This window comes from Tachypleus tridentatus, chromosome 7 (assembly GCF_004210375.1).
Source record: "Tachypleus tridentatus isolate NWPU-2018 chromosome 7, ASM421037v1, whole genome shotgun sequence".
Classification (NCBI taxonomy): domain Eukaryota; kingdom Metazoa; phylum Arthropoda; class Merostomata; order Xiphosura; family Limulidae; genus Tachypleus; species Tachypleus tridentatus.
Genome location: NC_134831.1, coordinates 191,020,459 through 191,037,970, shown reverse-complemented (window position 1 = coordinate 191,037,970; position 17,512 = coordinate 191,020,459). Strand labels below are relative to the sequence as shown.

General features: G+C 32.4%; 1 protein-coding gene across 19 annotated transcripts in view; it reads left to right on the top strand.

Annotated features, from left to right (window-relative positions):
* The window catches only part of Dap160 (dynamin associated protein 160), a 261,924-nt gene that overhangs the window by 184,329 nt on the left and 60,083 nt on the right, over nt 1-17,512 (top strand). For all 19 annotated transcript variants that reach the window (XR_013031922.1, XR_013031923.1, XM_076516402.1 and 16 more), the window contains 2 exons: nt 8,010-8,116; nt 11,689-11,761. Coding sequence is in view for 17 of the 19 variants with exons in the window: in XM_076516402.1 (XP_076372517.1) it covers nt 8,010-8,116; nt 11,689-11,761 (180 nt within the window). In the remaining 2 variants the exon portion in view is untranslated. The remainder of the gene's footprint in view (nt 1-8,009; nt 8,117-11,688; nt 11,762-17,512) is intronic.

Genomic DNA, 17,512 nt, shown 5'->3' with positions numbered 1-17,512 from the left:
GTAATCATTAAACGAAAATCACTTTATGCTTGGACTAGTTAAAAAAATCAATATATTCACAAACAAATATTAGTAAAAGTACTTGATTACAAAATCTGATTTTTTCTGTGCAAAAGACATGTAATGTTTATTAAAAGTCTACCAAAGTTTGTGAAAGTACAGTTAACATATTAAAAGTTAGTAGTATGTTAATTGTAATGAGTACAAGTGATTATAAAGTCAGTAAAAATGACTGAGAAGGTGTTAAGAGAGTTAATACAGTTATACAGACTTTACAAGCACAATTATTGAGGCCATGCACCACTGCTTTTTGTTCACAGATATTGTGATCACGTATCACACCCATCTCTAAAAAATGTGTTACTATAATTATACTGAATTTTTAAGTTGTTTACCCAGATATTTTGATTGTATACCACAGTTTTCTCATATAAATTTATTGGTACAACTGTGCAAGATGGTGGCACGAATACTGACCATATATTTAAGATATCTGCATAATTCTGATACCCATATAAAATATTAACATAACCATACTAGTTACATGTATGCTTCCTGCTCTTCCATCTAATATGTCAGTACAGATATATTTACCATACATACATACAGTAATTTTAATCCTAAAGTATTACAACTTGGTATATGTTTTTATTATTCTCTTTATTTTTTGATAGAATTTTAAATGTAAAGCTAACACTTTTCCTACATATATCTACATTTTCTGAAAACAAATGCATTTCAAAAGTTTCAGTACAACACTAGATTCTTCTGTTCAATTACATATTATTGGTGCTGTCTCAACATAACACTAGATTCTTCTGTCCAGTTACATGATTAGTTAATAGCCTGGATGGTCTATGTCAGAATGATCTAGAGCAATGTTTCCCAAACTGGGCACTGAGGTGCCGCGAGATATTTCAAATTTTTGAGGGAAACACAACAATATCTACATCTGTTGGACACCTCGTGAACCACTAACTTGACAACACAACAATATCTACATCTGTTGGACACCTCGTGAACCACTAACTTGACAACACAACAATATCTACATCTGTTGGACACCTCGTGAACCACTAACTTGACAACACAACAATATCTACATCTGTTGGACACCTCGTGAACCACTAACTTGAGATAGTTCACAGTTTTAGCATTAGATTACACTACATTCCTTTTGATGATGTTCTTGAATGTTTGAGATATGTTTTTGTTTACTTGTACTTTCAGCTACATCAGTAACTTCTCAAACTTTCTCGTTTCTTAGATTTTGTATATAAATACCTGTTAGCACTCTGGGTCCATCAGTAATCGAAATAAGTGAAGGGTGTTGTGATCAAGTGTTTGCAAAGTCTAGTGAAGTTCAGTGAATTATTTTGTTGATTTTTAGTCCTTGTGCATAAAAATGGAAAGATTTTTCAACATTAATAAGAAGTGTGGGAGTGAAAAAAAGGATAGCAAACCACAGACCAGTGGCAAAGCTGTGAAGAAATGGAAATATGACAATAGTTATCTAGATTTTGGTTTTACTTCAGTAGATGTCAATCATAAAGAGTGTCTGCAGTGTGTATTATGTCTAAACGTTTTGGCTCCAGAAAGCATGCTACCAAGTAAACTAAAATGCCACTTAGAGGCCAATCACCCTAACATGGCTAGTACATCCCATGATTAGTTCACCAGAAAGTTAAAATAATTGAAAGAACAAAAGGTACATTTTTGAAACAAGTATCAATATCAAGCAATGTTTTGCTAGCATCCTACAAGGTAGCGTATAGAGTTGCAAAATGTAAAAGCCTCACACCATTGCAGAAAAACTGATTTTACTGGCTGCAGTGGATATGGTGAACATTATGGTTGATGAATTTGCAGGAAAACTGCTTTCAAAGGTGCCTTTATCTAACAAAGACTTCAATGATCAGCTAATTTAAAAAAATGAAAGGGAAGGAATTTGAGTTACAGCTAGATGAAGCGACAGATAGTAACAAGGATGCTCATTTGATTTGTTACATATGGTTTGTCGATAGTGACAAAATTGTGGAAGACCTTCTCTTTTGTAAAAGTATCACTGCAGACACAAAGGCTGATGACTTGATTGAGATCTTCAACACTTTTATGTGTGAAAACAACTTAGGTTTAACTAAATGTGTTGGTATTTGTACTGATAGTGGTTGCTCTATGTTCAACTGTTAGGGAGAATTGCAGACACTCATATGAAGCAAAGCTTTTGATGCACTGTGGACCTACAGCATAATCCACAGGGAAGCACTCGTGTCAAATCGCCCAAGTCCTCCAATGAAACTAGTCCAAGAAAGTGTGTTGAAAGTGGTGAACATTATAAAATCTCGGCCACAAAAGACAAGGTTTTCTAAAATACTGTGTGATGATATGAGATCTGAGTACACATCTTTGTTGTACTACTGTGGCTCACAATGGCTGTCCTGTGTGTTGTAATTACAATAGGAAATCTACTCTTATCTTGAAGAAGACGAACACAAATGTGCTAGAAACTTTTTGAATACTTTGAAATACTAAATGCATTGAATCTCTCTATGCAAGGAAGCAACATAGACATTCTGTAACTTGCAGAGAAGGTTTCAGCCTTCAGTATAAAGTTATTACTATGGAGAAGAAAAATGAATGAAGATGGTGGCAAAAAACTGTTTCCCCCTGTTACAACAGTTTGTTACATCCAATTAAGTTGATTTGACCCACAAACTAAAATCTATTTTTGAGAAGCACCTAACACAGCTCAATGACTGGTTTGAAAATTGCCTTTCAGAAAATATGGAGAAGTTTTCATGGATCCAAGACCCATTCAAGACTAAGGCCCCATCTGAATTTACCTCTGCAGAAGAATAAAACCTTATTGAGCTGTCTTGTGGCAATACTTTAAAACAAAATTTGGCAGCATGGAACTAACTGGGTTTTGGATATCAGTTAATGATGAATATCTGCTGCTAATTGCTAAAGTTCAGTGAATCCTAATTTCGTTTGCAACATCATATCTCTGCAAAGCTGGGTTTTCGACAGTTGCTATGATGAAAAGCAAATACCATGTGAAAATCAACGTGGAACAGGAAATGAGGATGGGGTTGTCCAATCTGGTTCCAAGGATTAAGAAGCTGTGCAGTGCCCAACAGGCACACACATCCCATTAGTGATTGTTGTTATTTAAAAATGAAATAAAAAATATTATTTTTACTTTCAATTTACATGTATTATTTTTTCAAATGGCTACTAAGTTGTTAGGACATAAATACTTATTAAGTATAAGTTGTTTTGACCTAACTGCTTAATAAACAGAACTGTTAGGTTGTGTGTTTTTTGCCTAGGGGTGCCATGAACCAAGGAAGTTTAGGATACACTCGCGACCCCTTACCTAAAAGTTTGAAACCCATGTGACCCCCTACTTAAGGCTTACTATCAGCAGCTTAATTTTTCTTTTATTTTCTGTGAAGGAGAGGGAAAGAAACATCTAAAAAAAATATTTAAAAATTCTGTAATTATTTATTAGCAAATTAAATCACATTGGTCCAACCTGAATTCACAAAAAGAACATATATTTCTTAAAATAATATTAACATAGGTTTGAACAGCTATCCAACCCAGCTAGTGAGATGCCTGATGTTGCATTTCAGCAGCAAGCTTTGAAATTTGTGGCCGAGCGTTTGTTAGAGCCAGTCTCATGTCATCTCCAACATCCAATCTGTTCCTATTCTTTATTTTTATATTGACAAGAGTGGAAAATCCTGCCTCACACAAGTAGATAGAAGCAAATGGAACAAGGACACGTAAAGCTATCATGCTGACTTTGGAGTATGACTGATACATAGCGCACCAGAACTGAGTCAAGGATTTCACCTTGAAGAGATCACGAGCTGAAGAGTCGTTCCTTAGATCCAGAAATTCATCTTGGATATCATCTGGGATGCTGGATACATCAAGTTCTGTACAATATGGGTTCCTTACCAGGGCCTCCTGTTCCTGTGATAGCTCAGGGAAGTAACGCTCGACTTCCTTTTCTAGAGACTGAATATGTTCGGTAATCTCATCCTTGAGGAACTGATACAGTTGGATCTGAGACTCATCCGTCACTCCCCAAAACTTTTCAAATATAGCGATATTTCCAAGATTGGTTTTCCGACGCTAGTTCTGCAGTTTGGAAACAAAGGCCTGAAGACTATCTTGAAAAAGGAGAACATGTGTTTCCCTTCCTTGAAGCTTCAAATTGAGCTTGTTCAGCTGGTCAAAAATGTCGGCTAGGTGCATAACCCTTTTATTCCATGCTTCATCTTCGAAGTGAGCTACAAGATCTTTCCTTTCTTGAGTCTCCAGGAATAGCTTTATTTCATCTTTCATTTCAAAGACACGATTAATAACGTTTCCTTTCAACAACCAACGTACTGCTGTGTAGAAGAGAAGGACTTCGTGGTCAGCATTCAAGTCTTTGCATAGTTCTTTGAATAGGCGAGTGTTGATTGCTTGAGTCTTCACATAATTTACAATTTTGATTACAGATTCAAGCACTTTCTGCAGAGAGGCAGGGAGAGTCTTACTGGCGAGAGCATATCGGTGAATCATGCAGTGGATGCCCTTTGCTTGAGGTGCTAGCTTCTTCACTCTCGACTGGAATCCTGATTTCGATCCCAGCATAGCCGGTGCCCCATCCGTACAAACCCCACACACGTTTTCCCATTGAAGATCTTCGTCTTGAAAAATAGTTGAAACTTTTTCCATGACACCATCAGCTTTTGTTGTGGTTTCAAGTGCACTGCAAAATAAGAATTCGTCTTTGATGTCACCCGAATTAATGTATCTCACAAAGACAAGCATCTGAGAACATGAACTTACATCTGTTGACTCGTCGAGCTGAAAGGAGAACAAAGGGTAACCCTTGATTTCAGTCAAAACCTGTTCCTTCACATCCATAGACATTTTAGAAATGCGCCTCTGTATAGTATTATTTGACAGGGATACTTGCTGCATCTTCTTTGCACTGGCTTTTCCAAGAATAAGATTTACTGCTTTCATCATGCAGGGTTTAAGAAGTGTTTCTCCAATCATTTGAGGCTTTTTTTGTTTAGCAATTTCAAATGCAATCTCATATGAAGCTTCCACTACGGCTGCACTCTGCTGCTGAAACAACCCACTTCTCAGTGATGTCGAGAATCCCACTTGTTGAGAAATATATATGCAAAAACGGCTCATTTGGGTTGAGAAAATATTTTACATAGGAGAGCGAACAACGTTTCGACCTTCTTCGGTCATCGTCAGGTTCACAAAGAAAGGGGTAACTGACCGGTCAGTTACCCACATTGTTCGACCCACTTCTATCGATTCTTTGGCTTTTAAGACACTGTTCATGCCGTTTGAAGAAATCCAAACCCTTCTTTGCGTGTTCTGGATGTTTCATCTCAAGATGACGCTTGAGTTTTGATGGTTTCATTGACTCTGCACTCAGGACAGCATGGCACAAAACACACTGTTGTTTCTCGATGCCGTCGTTGACGAGCACAGTGGTGAAGCCAATGTTGAGGTAGCATTCTGAGTATCTGCGCCGTTTAGCCATGGACACAACTCACCTCTACTGCTCACTTATCTCCTTGTTAAAATAAAATAAAAATGTTGAATAATGAACGCTTTGGCAACTGTAGATCTTACACTGATTACTTGTGGGGGGTGCAGGTAGAGTAATGATGGGGTAAGTATTGGGAGGCAAGGGAGCATGGCCAGTCACGCGATTCATCATCCACCAATCAGCAATGGACATGTGACTCACGTGTCGACAGCGAGCACACACACACTTAATCACAGCTAAACAGACACACAAGCATATGTACATGCGCGTGCACTCACATACTCGCTACTCACTAGTACACACATACATACAGTTGCAGACACATACACATTCACACAGGCACATTCACTCACAGGCACGCATACATACACCCATAATATCACCTAATGACATTGAACTAATGTAGCACACGTTTTCCTTTGCACCGAAACAAAAAAAATGTAAGAGCATGAAAATGTAATTGATGAAATAAAATTAATGTTATCCCAAGCTACTTCTAACAAGGCTACGTGACTCCCCTGCCAAGGCTTCGCGACCCACCGGTTGGGAACCCCTGATCTAGAGTATCACCTATATGAAACTAAAACAGTACTAAGATTTGACACTGACTTACTAATTAACAATGATCATGTGACATTAGATGTGTGTATACAGTCTTTATTTGTTGATTTCTGTGTATGTTGCATATCTATTTCAATTTATTTTAATGAAAATTTCAATATATCAAATATCAATTTTAGGTTATGATGGATTTGAAGTATTCTGTTGTTGTTTCTTTATTAAACTTCCATTTTCCTATTATTGATTTTCATTTAAGTTAACTTTTTATAATCATTTATATACACATCTTACTATCTTCCAAGTATTAAATCTAATGCCAAGGATTTTAACCCATTGCAGATTTGGTATTCTGGGACTTATAAAAATGCACAAATATAAGTACAACAACAAAAGGAACTAGAATTTATATAGTAAAATAATTGATTTATTATACTAGTTTAAATAAAAACAAAGTAAAAACTCACTGGTGAAGCTCACATAAACAGTTTATTCATTCATCAGTCAAAATCCTAAAATAAACTGAAATGTTATAGGCATAAACCTAATATAAAGTGAGCAACTGGCTAAGTCTGCTAAAGGGAAGCTGATGTCATACAAAAAGTAAAGCCAAAATAAGCTGAATTATATTTTGCTATTAACTGAGAACAGAACCAAGATTGGAGTAAAACAGGTGTCTGATACGAACAACTGTAAATTGGAACAAAGAAAACTAACTACTATTATAGAGCACTTTACACACAAGTTTAATCTTTATTAACTCATAAGCTAAATTTTTCAAAAATACCAAAAGTGCTTTAAAAATTCATATTTTTCTGTAGCCAGATAACCACATTTATAGATCAGGTTTTCTTTTATGTCTGCACATCATAAACTACCCTCATACCAAACAACTGTTTAGTAAACAATGTAGTTGTTTTACGGGGTAGCAGCAACAGCTTTTGATTGTCTCCTATTATAGAGGCTAACCACAAAGGCTAGACTTAGCAAGTGATATAAACGTGTTTTGTGATTCAGAAATAATACAAAGGAAAAACTAAATTTATTGTTTCTAATGCTGAACTAAATTATTGGAAAATATAATACTGCTTTATTTAAACCAGTGAAATCTAACATGTAGGAACTGGTGTTATGGGTAATAATGCTTTTAGAAAATCACTTGTAGACTGTGAAGTGACATCATTTCTTTCTTGTTTCCTTCTTTGTAAAGTATATCACTGTGTCATTATCTGTAACAGATTAGCAGAATGTCCAAAATATTGGGATCATAGATTCAACCTTCCAGAAATTTGTAGAAGGTAAAAGAATTGAAGCTTGTTTTATTTCATTTTTTTGTGGTTGTATAATTGTCCACTTCTTCCTTACTGTTTCTCAACAGAATTGAATGAATAAAAACAACACACTCATCTCACTGAACATAAGTTTAAGCAGGATATGGTGTTAATGACTATATTGTATAAACTAAAACTATCTTTACATATTTCATGTGGCAATCATGAAAATAAGAATTAGTTAATGTGAAATGGTTCCTGACAAACTGTACATTAAAATCATTGGGTTCCAACCAAATCCTTTGGCATACTTCATGCATGTGTGTGTGAAAATATTTTTCATCCTGTCTACAATTACCTTGTGTTAAGAGTATTTAACCATAACTAATAAAAGTGGTTGTTAACTATTTTTATTTATTGCTATTTATACGTTTTAAAAAAGCAATGTTTTGATTGTAAAATGTATTTTAAATTGACACTGTGCTGTTTGAAGGTCTATGGATTTCTATGGTGTATTTGTCATAAAAATGTTTTTCCTAATTTTTATATTCTGTGTATATTTTACTGATATGTCAAAGCTGTTTATTATTCAAATACTTTAGGCATTCTACTCTCCTCTAAAAGAGTCTGGGGTACTTACTGAGGAGGAATTACAAACAATCTTTGTGAACTGGAGTGAACTTATCATCTGCACACTGAAATTGTTCAAGTAAGTACCCATCTACCAGTGTAAAAGAGAGGTTGTTTGAAAAGTGAGTGATGCTCTTGTTTGTCCAAATTGTTCAAATATTATATGTGAACATTAGTTTGTTTATGTTTGGAAAATATTTTAAAAAGTTGTAAAAAGTAATACCACAAACAAAATATTGAGTGAAAAACAAAAGTTTTAATTTTAAAATTATCTCTCAAGTATAGAAGTTTTTCTTCAAAAAAATGTAAACTATAATAGAGCAGAAAGTTTGTTTTTAAAAAAAATATATTCAAAAATGGTGCACATCTATATACGACAAAGAGCCATTACCTTTCATGAACTGTTGTGTAATTTCCTGCGTATACAACAGGCCTTGAATAAAGCTCTCGCTTCCAGATAAGTCAACATATATTACATATATTGTGCAAACCTATGATCTAATCATGTAATCATTATCAAACTGTATCCCTCCAGTAATAGTACTTCCCAGTAACAATTACCACATGAACGCAAGCTCATTTTTCTATGATCTAATCATGTAAACATTATCAAACTGTATCCCTCCAGTAATAGTACTTCCCAGTAACAATTACCACATGAACGCAAGCTCATTTTTCTATGATCTAATCATGTAATCATTATCAAACTGTATCCCTCCAGTAATAGTACTTCCCAGTAACAATTACCACATGAACGCAAGCTCATTTTTCTATGATCTAATCATGTAATCATTATCAAACTGTATCCCTCCAATTACCACAGTAATCTAATCATGTAATCATTATCAAACTGTATCCCTCCAGTAACAGTACTTCCCACAATTACCACATGAACGCAAGCTCATTTTTCCTTGGAACTGCTTTTCTACATATGTGTTTTTTATGACATTTACCAGAATTTGTGTGCTTATTGTTTTAACTTTTCTTTACTTATTTGTCTTGTAGTTTTTTTTAATTTTTTAGAATTATATTAATCTTTAAATTTATCAGTTTAAACTTTCCTTTGAATTTTCTTTAGTTTGATTTTATTTTAATCAATTCTGTATTTTTGGGGACACATTTCCCTTTCTCTGTTCCAGTATAGGTTTTATCCAGAACTTTTCAAGGTTGCCATTGGATTTATACACCAATGTCGCTCTTAAATCATTTTCTTTTTAACTCTCATTTTGGGGCTCAGTCCAGTCAGCTGAGTTCATGGCTCCAAATTCATCTTTATAGTTCTTATACTATAACTTCTAATGTGGTTTATGTATCTTCACAAAACTTTGCAAGCTTTCACTTATAATTGTGATTCATTAACAAAATAATTATAATGTATATAGAAGTATTTTTGTTAAAAATTTCTCCTTGAATATATGGAGTCAATGTATTGACTGCTTTGAGTACAGAGTGATTTTCATGCTCAGACTAAAAATACTTTTCTTCATCTGATAGAATCTCATATAATTTATGTAATCTCTAAAACCTCTTAAATAAATTTAAAATAACTTTTTCTTTTAGTAAAACTATATTTTAGTTTTCATTTTCTCTATTGTGTATGTGGTTGGTCAATTTGACTCATTTTGTAATCACCAAAATAAATTTGAATTACCCCTTTTTTTCTTTCTAGAATGACTGAAAATTATAACATGAAATGACATTTTTTCTTCTTAAATATCTTTAAACCAGTAATAGAATACATCTGTTTATACTTAAATTTTATTTCCCTTTGAACTGTGCCATAAGAATTGTTAAAAATTCAGCTAAGCTGGGTATGGTAATATTGGTCTGATTTTCTAGTTTATACTCTTTAACTAAATCAACTTGTAAGCTGTAACAATTTTGCTCTGCCTGAATAATGACAATGTTATAATGAGTAATTTATGTTAAAATTTGTATTTCTAAAAGGAGTGGTAAATAAATTAGAGACAAGGGAATAACACATTTCAGACTTTTCATACTTAGGGAAATTCAAGATGTTTTTGTTCTTTTGCCATATAAAATTAGAAACTTAAAAGGGTCATATAATATTAAAATTGGGATTATTAGCTATGTTTTTATGGTAAATGTATTTGTATACCATGATTAAAAAATTATGTAACTAGATTTGGAATGTAACTGATTAAAACCTTCAGACAAGAACATAGGGCTTCATTATTTACATGTCTCAGAAAAATGGACCACCACCAAATGTTTTATGCAGTAACTATATTGAGCATTAATATACCCACATTTGTGACAATACCCAAGGTTTTTAATACTTCTTCACAGAAGTCATCCAATACTGTGATGCAATTTGTGTGGCACCTCTGATCAGCAATGATGTTACCACTGTTGTTCTTAATGTGGTTGGTTCCATTCTGACCTTGGATCCAGAATTCCCTACTTCCTACTTCTGTTGCTTTAGCCAAGTCTGCACCTACCTGTGGATGTTTTGATACTTTTTATTCCATGCTTGGTTTTGCATATTATTCTGTCTTCCTTACATGGATCAGGTAGTCTCTCATTTGGTATTCACTGTTTGAATTCTATAAATATGTGTATTTTAGTTTGTTTCTCTGGTAATTTTTGGTGTATCTTGGATTACTTTGTTGCATGAGCCTCCTTCACCTCATTTTCTACAACTATGAGCAGTGATGGTCTGTGTTTGGTGTGGTTCAGCCTCCTTGTTTATGTTTCAGATATATTTCTTCCCCATTTCTTTTGCAAGAACCATCACTCACTTTTAACTTGACCTTTTTCCACACTGTTCATCCCAGGGAGAGATTTTTCTTCTCTAATATCCCCAAAATTTGGGTGGCTTGCAGGGTGATTGAATATTTTCTTTTTTCATTTTCATTTCTCTTACCTTCATGTTATTCTGATCCAGATTGCCTCCTTTGCTGTGTATGGTCTATTCATTGTTGTCACAATAATCCTAATTCCTTTATGGAACACTTTCTAACATATTTCCCGTGTAACTTATCTCCTTTTACTTTGTGGAAGTTGAGTTATACACCCTATCTGCTAGTCTCTTATTCTTTATTATTAGTTAATGTTCTTGGACTAGCTCACAAAAAGGTGTTAAAGAAATTTGCTCACAATGTTATCTGGGCATATTTACATGTAAAGGTATTACACTTTTACGAAAAACAAATTTTATTTTTCATTTTTAAATTTAGTATCTCTATTAGATATTACTTTTGTACAGAAATCATGTGATGTTGAAGTGGGTGTGTCCATTTTTGAGATTAAAGTGTGTATATTACTCCTTATAATGAACTAATTAAATTAAAGATGTCCATAATGAAAATGTACGTTTATTATGTTATTTTTCAAAACAAAATTTGTATGATATCAAATGATAAACCTCTGCTTGTGATTTAAGCTTCTTTTTTTTTATAAAAAGTTAACTTGGAATAAATTACAATGGATAAGGTGTTATAACATTTGTTTAAAATGATAAAGATACATAAAACTAAAGACTATTATTGTGAAAGAAACTTATCATATAGCAAGAGTGCTGAGAGAAAAACTCTCTTCATAATAAATTATTACATCAGGGAGACTGTTCCTGTTATGTCAAGGAGATTGTTCCTGTTATGTTAATATGTATTTTTGATAATCTTTCAGATCATTGCGAGTACGCAAAAAAATGAGTGTTGGTGGTGTAGTTCTTACTATCGGGGATATTCTTTGTGAAAACGTAAGTGATGTTCTGATGTTTTTCACCACATATTTGTTACAAAAAAAATTAATATTCTATTTCAAGAGCCGTTTCACTTATGATAATAACATACAATATATTTAATTCATGTAAAATTGAATGTCCCATGCTAGTACCGCAGTAAGTCTATGGATTTACAATGCTAAAATCAGGAGTTCAAATCCCCTCAGTGGGCTCAGCAGATAGCCCGAGGTGGCTTTGCTAAATGAAAACTCACTAACTCACATGCAGTTGAATACTATATTAAAATTTAGTCATATATTCCAAACAGAGATTACATATCCTGTCCTACAGTTATGTTAACACATTAGCCTGATAGAAAGCCATATGTTTGTTAGAAAATTTCTCAACATATTCTTTACCAGTTCTAAACATTAATTTATTGGCAGGACAACAATAAACTACAGATACTTTATTGCTAACACTTAAATATACATGTGCTTCATCCATTTTCATATGCCAAGTGCTGCTCATGCAGTTCTAACAGTTGGACCACCATTTAGTCATTTGTTATGGGAGAAGTTTTTGAACTCAGCTATTGTCAATACCTAAATTCATATTAAGTATTCTATTTACAGCTAATACTCTAACTACTCTAGATTCTTTGGTTACTTTCTGTGAAAAGCTACTTAATGTTCACTGTCTACAGTGCAAGAAGTCATAGATTAACCTGTTTTTCACTGATTTTACCTTCTCATGCTGCTTTGGTATGTTTGAACACTACAAATAGGGTTTGGAAATGGTCCTTGAAAACCTTCAACATCCATAAATTTTTAAACACCCCAAATCCAGTGGCATAAAAAGTGCTTAAAATATGATGGTATTTTATACAAGGTTCTTAAAATTATTGAATTTTATTTTTTAACTTTTATTAATTTCATTTGACTACTTTTAAGCATAATGTAAATGAGTTTTATTAAAATTCCAACTATTAATTCTTGTTATATATTCCTCAGTGCACAATAACATGTTTTTCATGTAGTGTTGTAACTTTCAAAATTTGTTATTAAACATGTAGCAACTGTGACCAGGCCATTAGGAGCAGCAATCAAATCATTGAGAATTATATTTAGCTACTACTTTATTTTTAATTCACACTGAAATTCACTTATTTAATCTGATTGGTGAAATGCTGGGAAAATATTTATTTAATGATGGGTAGCTAGAAATGGAAAAATTCAAATCTTGGTTTAAAAAAAAGAACTGACAAACCTAAGGAAAGTTCTTTACATTTTTTTGTAAAAAGACAGCAAACAACCAACTTAGCTACAGTGGGTTAATATGCATTGTCAAGCCATGTGAGAGGTTAGTTCAAATAATAATATTTATAATACAAATATGCTTTGCTCTAATTTTTAGACAGCTTATCTATATTTATAAATTTTGTTTCATAGCCTTTAGTTCAGAGAAAACCAAAACTTTAATCCAGCAATTAGTAGCAGATTGTAAACCTGTACATAAAGACAACAAAGTTTTTGTTTGGCAAAATCTTATCTACCTGAAAGGGAAACCACCACTAACACTTTTTATAATTTTTGCTTTTGTGTATCAAAGTTTTGATTTGATCTGGGCTTTTTCCAGTAACTTGGTGCAAACAGGCTTTCTGTAACTAATTGGAAAAGTACTGTACTATGTCTGGAAAGAATAACGCCAATTAAAAATTTTAAAAAAATAACTATTTACCATTGGAGAATTATTTATATTTCATTATGTAACTTTCAAAATGAAACCTGGAAAAAAGTTTATTTATTTATTAAATAAGTTGTTTTATGCTTTGCATTTATGATAAGCAATACTCATTTTAAATTTAACAAAACAACATACTTGTTAACTTGGTAAATATAACACTGTGTTTATAAAAAGATAATATCAAAGAAATGCAATGAAAATGTGTAGAAAGTGAAACAGTGATAGTTCTTGATACAATATTATTTTTGGAGAAAGATTAATAATTTCATGTACTTTAACTTTATTGGACCCTTTCCAGTGAGTTATCTTTTATGACTGTTACCTATTCAATTGTTAGTTTATCTAGAACCAAATTCTTGGTTGTTAAGCCTGTTGCTATGTATGTGACATCACACTTCTGTGCTGTATTAAACCTAATATGTTCCCAGTGTTTACACAAATGCAATGTGTACTTTTTTATACCTTCAAATTTGTACATTATCTTATCATGTATTACTGCTAATGGTTATTAATTCTCTCAACATGGGCTCAGTCAACTTACAAATTTAGCAGGCTTTCAGTAAACATAAGTCCTTTCACGTGCAATAAATATCATATTTTTTTAGTGAAATATTTTAATAAACTAAAAAAAAGGATTTGTAAGTGATTATATGAAATATCTTTTTTTTTTACCAGTCCACATGTAAAGTGATTTTCACATTAGGATTAAAATTACTTTTTTCCTTTCAAATATTATGTAATTTCTAAAACCTCCTAAATACATTTCAGATGATTGTTTTCAGTAACACTTTATGTTTTTTCTCTTATTTTCTGTACCATATCTCAGTATGGATTTGGACAATTTCACCAATCTCATGACCACCAATAAATCAAAAGTACTTTTTTTTCTTTCAAGAATGACTTCAAATTGTAACATGAAACTGCATGCATTCTTCCTAAGTAGCTTTAAGCTTATAACAGTATACATCTATTTATAATTAAATTTTATTGTTCTGTTGCCCTTTGAATCATGTTTAACTATAATTCTTGCCATTATAAATTGTAGATCACCCATGTCATTTGCAGCTTACATTACACTGTCAAATTGCATTATCTATGTGCCTTTCTCATGTGTTCCTTATGAAACATTTTTACTATATTATTATTTATTCTAACTAATCTAAAGATCCATGTTTTTACATTTTAGTTAATTTTATAATAATAAATAAAGAATAAACATGAAAAACAAGAAATGAAGAAATTACACAAAACTTGTTTTTTTTTTTACTGTCAATTATTGATGACACTTAAATCTACTTTTTTATACTAATGTTAGTAATGCTCTAAAATATTTTTATTTAATTAAATAATGTACAAAAGAACATAGAATAATGACATTCAAAAAGTAAACAATATTCGCTAAATTATCACAGTTTTTCTGGCTTTCTAACTACGCAACAATAACAGTTACGAATCATCCAGGTTTTTTGTTTTCTTTCCTGTGAGAACAAAGCTTGCATTAACAGTGAACATGACAATTCTCAATTCAGAAAAAAAATGCTATATAATATGTTACTTGTTAGTTGAAAACCTTGTCTTTCTGTCAATTATAGGTAATATGGAATTTAATGTAAGAGGGAACTATTAAGAAATCCTGCAAGAGAAGATATGACAGTCAGGTGTGGGAAGTAGAGCCTGTTTTTTTACTTAATGGCTCTGTAAAAAAATAAAATTGAAGGCAATAAAAATTATGGTTTGTCTGAGCAATGATGGTTTTATACTGAGTAATCTGTTTCAAATTTCATACTTATTGGAGGGGCTGTGGATAAAATAGAGTAAAGGAGGAACCTAGAAGAACTATGGGACACTAGGGAAAAGATTTTTTTAAATATTGCTTCATAAAATTACAAACTAAAACTTGTATACTATTAAAATATGGATTATTAGTTAGGATTTTATGCTGTACTAACTGGTATAACATAAACAAAAATTATCAGCAGCTTATTTCAATTCATGTTTGGTAATAGTGCAGTGGATAAACAATGCACTTGTGGAAAAAGAAAAATGATATTAGTTTGGAATACACATGTAAAAAACAAAGCCAAACACTAGTCAAAATATGTGCTGCTGTTGATGAAGTGCAAGGTAATCAATGAGATTTGTGTATCAGAGACAGGAGTGAGAATTGTGTCCATTTAAGATACCTGACTTCAAAAGTCATTGTATATCTATTAGATGTGTGAGATGTTTTAAAAAGCGTGTGGGTGTTTTTGCTTTGATAATATTTTGTATTGACCTAATGTTAACTAGAAGCTGTACTCCATGTTACAAGAAGTGCTCAATATGAAGAGGTGTAGTACTGTGTGTGTACCATAATATTTATTCAGAGCTGGATGTGCAGTAACAGCATCAAAAATTGACCATGATCTTTCAATTGCATGATGGCTCTTTAAAGATTCACCAGCTCATTGTGAAGACTTTGTAACTGTGTTAGGTTGTATACCATTTTCCCTGGATTTCTGCAGATGCAGATGGCTGGCTAAAAGAATCTTTCAAATCATATCTTTGATAAACAGTTTGTTATTACAGAAATCCTGGATGTATTAGAGTAAAATAACAAATCATATAGGTATGTTCCAGCATTTATTAAAGATATTTGTTTCAAAGGAAAACTGTTTTATTGACAACTATTAGAGAAGTTCCACCATTATTGAAACTTCATCAAACAGACAAACCAATACGACCATTTCTCTACAATGACATGGCATCTTTGACCAAGAAACTGGTGAAAAGATTTATCAGACCTGAAGCAATGCAAAATGCCCTATATACATTTAAGCTTCTTCACATTGACACCCAAAATACATCATTTGACATGGATGTTTCCAGACTGAAGATTGGCTTTGTAACAGAGAGAAATCTGATGCAACTTAAAGAAAAGCTGTAAACACCTGAGTATCAACTTTTGGAATTCAGGTCTTAACTACAAATTCTTTCTGTAAAAAATGATTTCTAAACTATCAGAGAAATCCTCGTTGTGGTACCATATAGTGAGGAACTTGAATTTCTTTGATCAGATCTTCATTTCAAATAAAGAAGTATGCAGCAAAAAACTGATCTGTGTTCCATGACTATAGACAGAAGCAAAATCTACATCCCAGGAACCATCTGTGGTAAAATGAAAATTTGACAAAATCAATTTACATACATTACAAAGTGATCTATTTTTTGAGGAATATATTTTATGTTACCCCCAAAATAAATCACTTCATCATACATTCAAGTTATTGTTGCCAACTTATTACTATATTACTATAGTTTGGTTTCATACTCGGTTATCTGTGATAAAATTGTGAACGAATTCAGCAATTTTTATGACATTCCACTTCCATTAGATTTATTTTCTTTTAATTGCTTCAGATCTTAAGTTGGTAGATTAGACACATTTTCCATGACAAGTTGGCTAACAAAGCTGATTTGAGACATCTTGATAGAGACTGAAGTTTGTACATATTCTGACACGTGGACAAGAAACAGTAGAGTATGGTTTTCAGTGTATGAAGAAATGATGGAAAACCTTTTTGAGCAGTCAGTTGGCTATTAACTTTAAACTTGAAGAGAGAACCTTATTCAAAGTATAATGAATAATAATTAAGAACAGAAAGACTAAAGTTGCAAAAATAAAACCAAAACACAATAAAATTAATATTCTGGCACATAGATATCAAATAAGCATCTTTCAACTTATAATTGTTTAGTAAAATACCAAATTGACTGATGACTGTTAAGTAAGTTACATCTGTCATTCCACTGAATAAAGAATAACATGTTTTGAGATTTTTGTTTTTTCTTGGTTCCAATATATTCACTAATTTACACCTCACATTTTTATCATCAGTGATATCTGACTAACTTAATGTATAATGTATGTTATAATTTAAGAGCCTGTCAGGGACTAAAATGGTTTGAAACTAGTAATAAAGCACTAATAACATAGAAAAAAAAAAGCAGTCAGACTATATTTTTTGTTAACAAGCTGTCAAATCAATTTTTTTATTAATT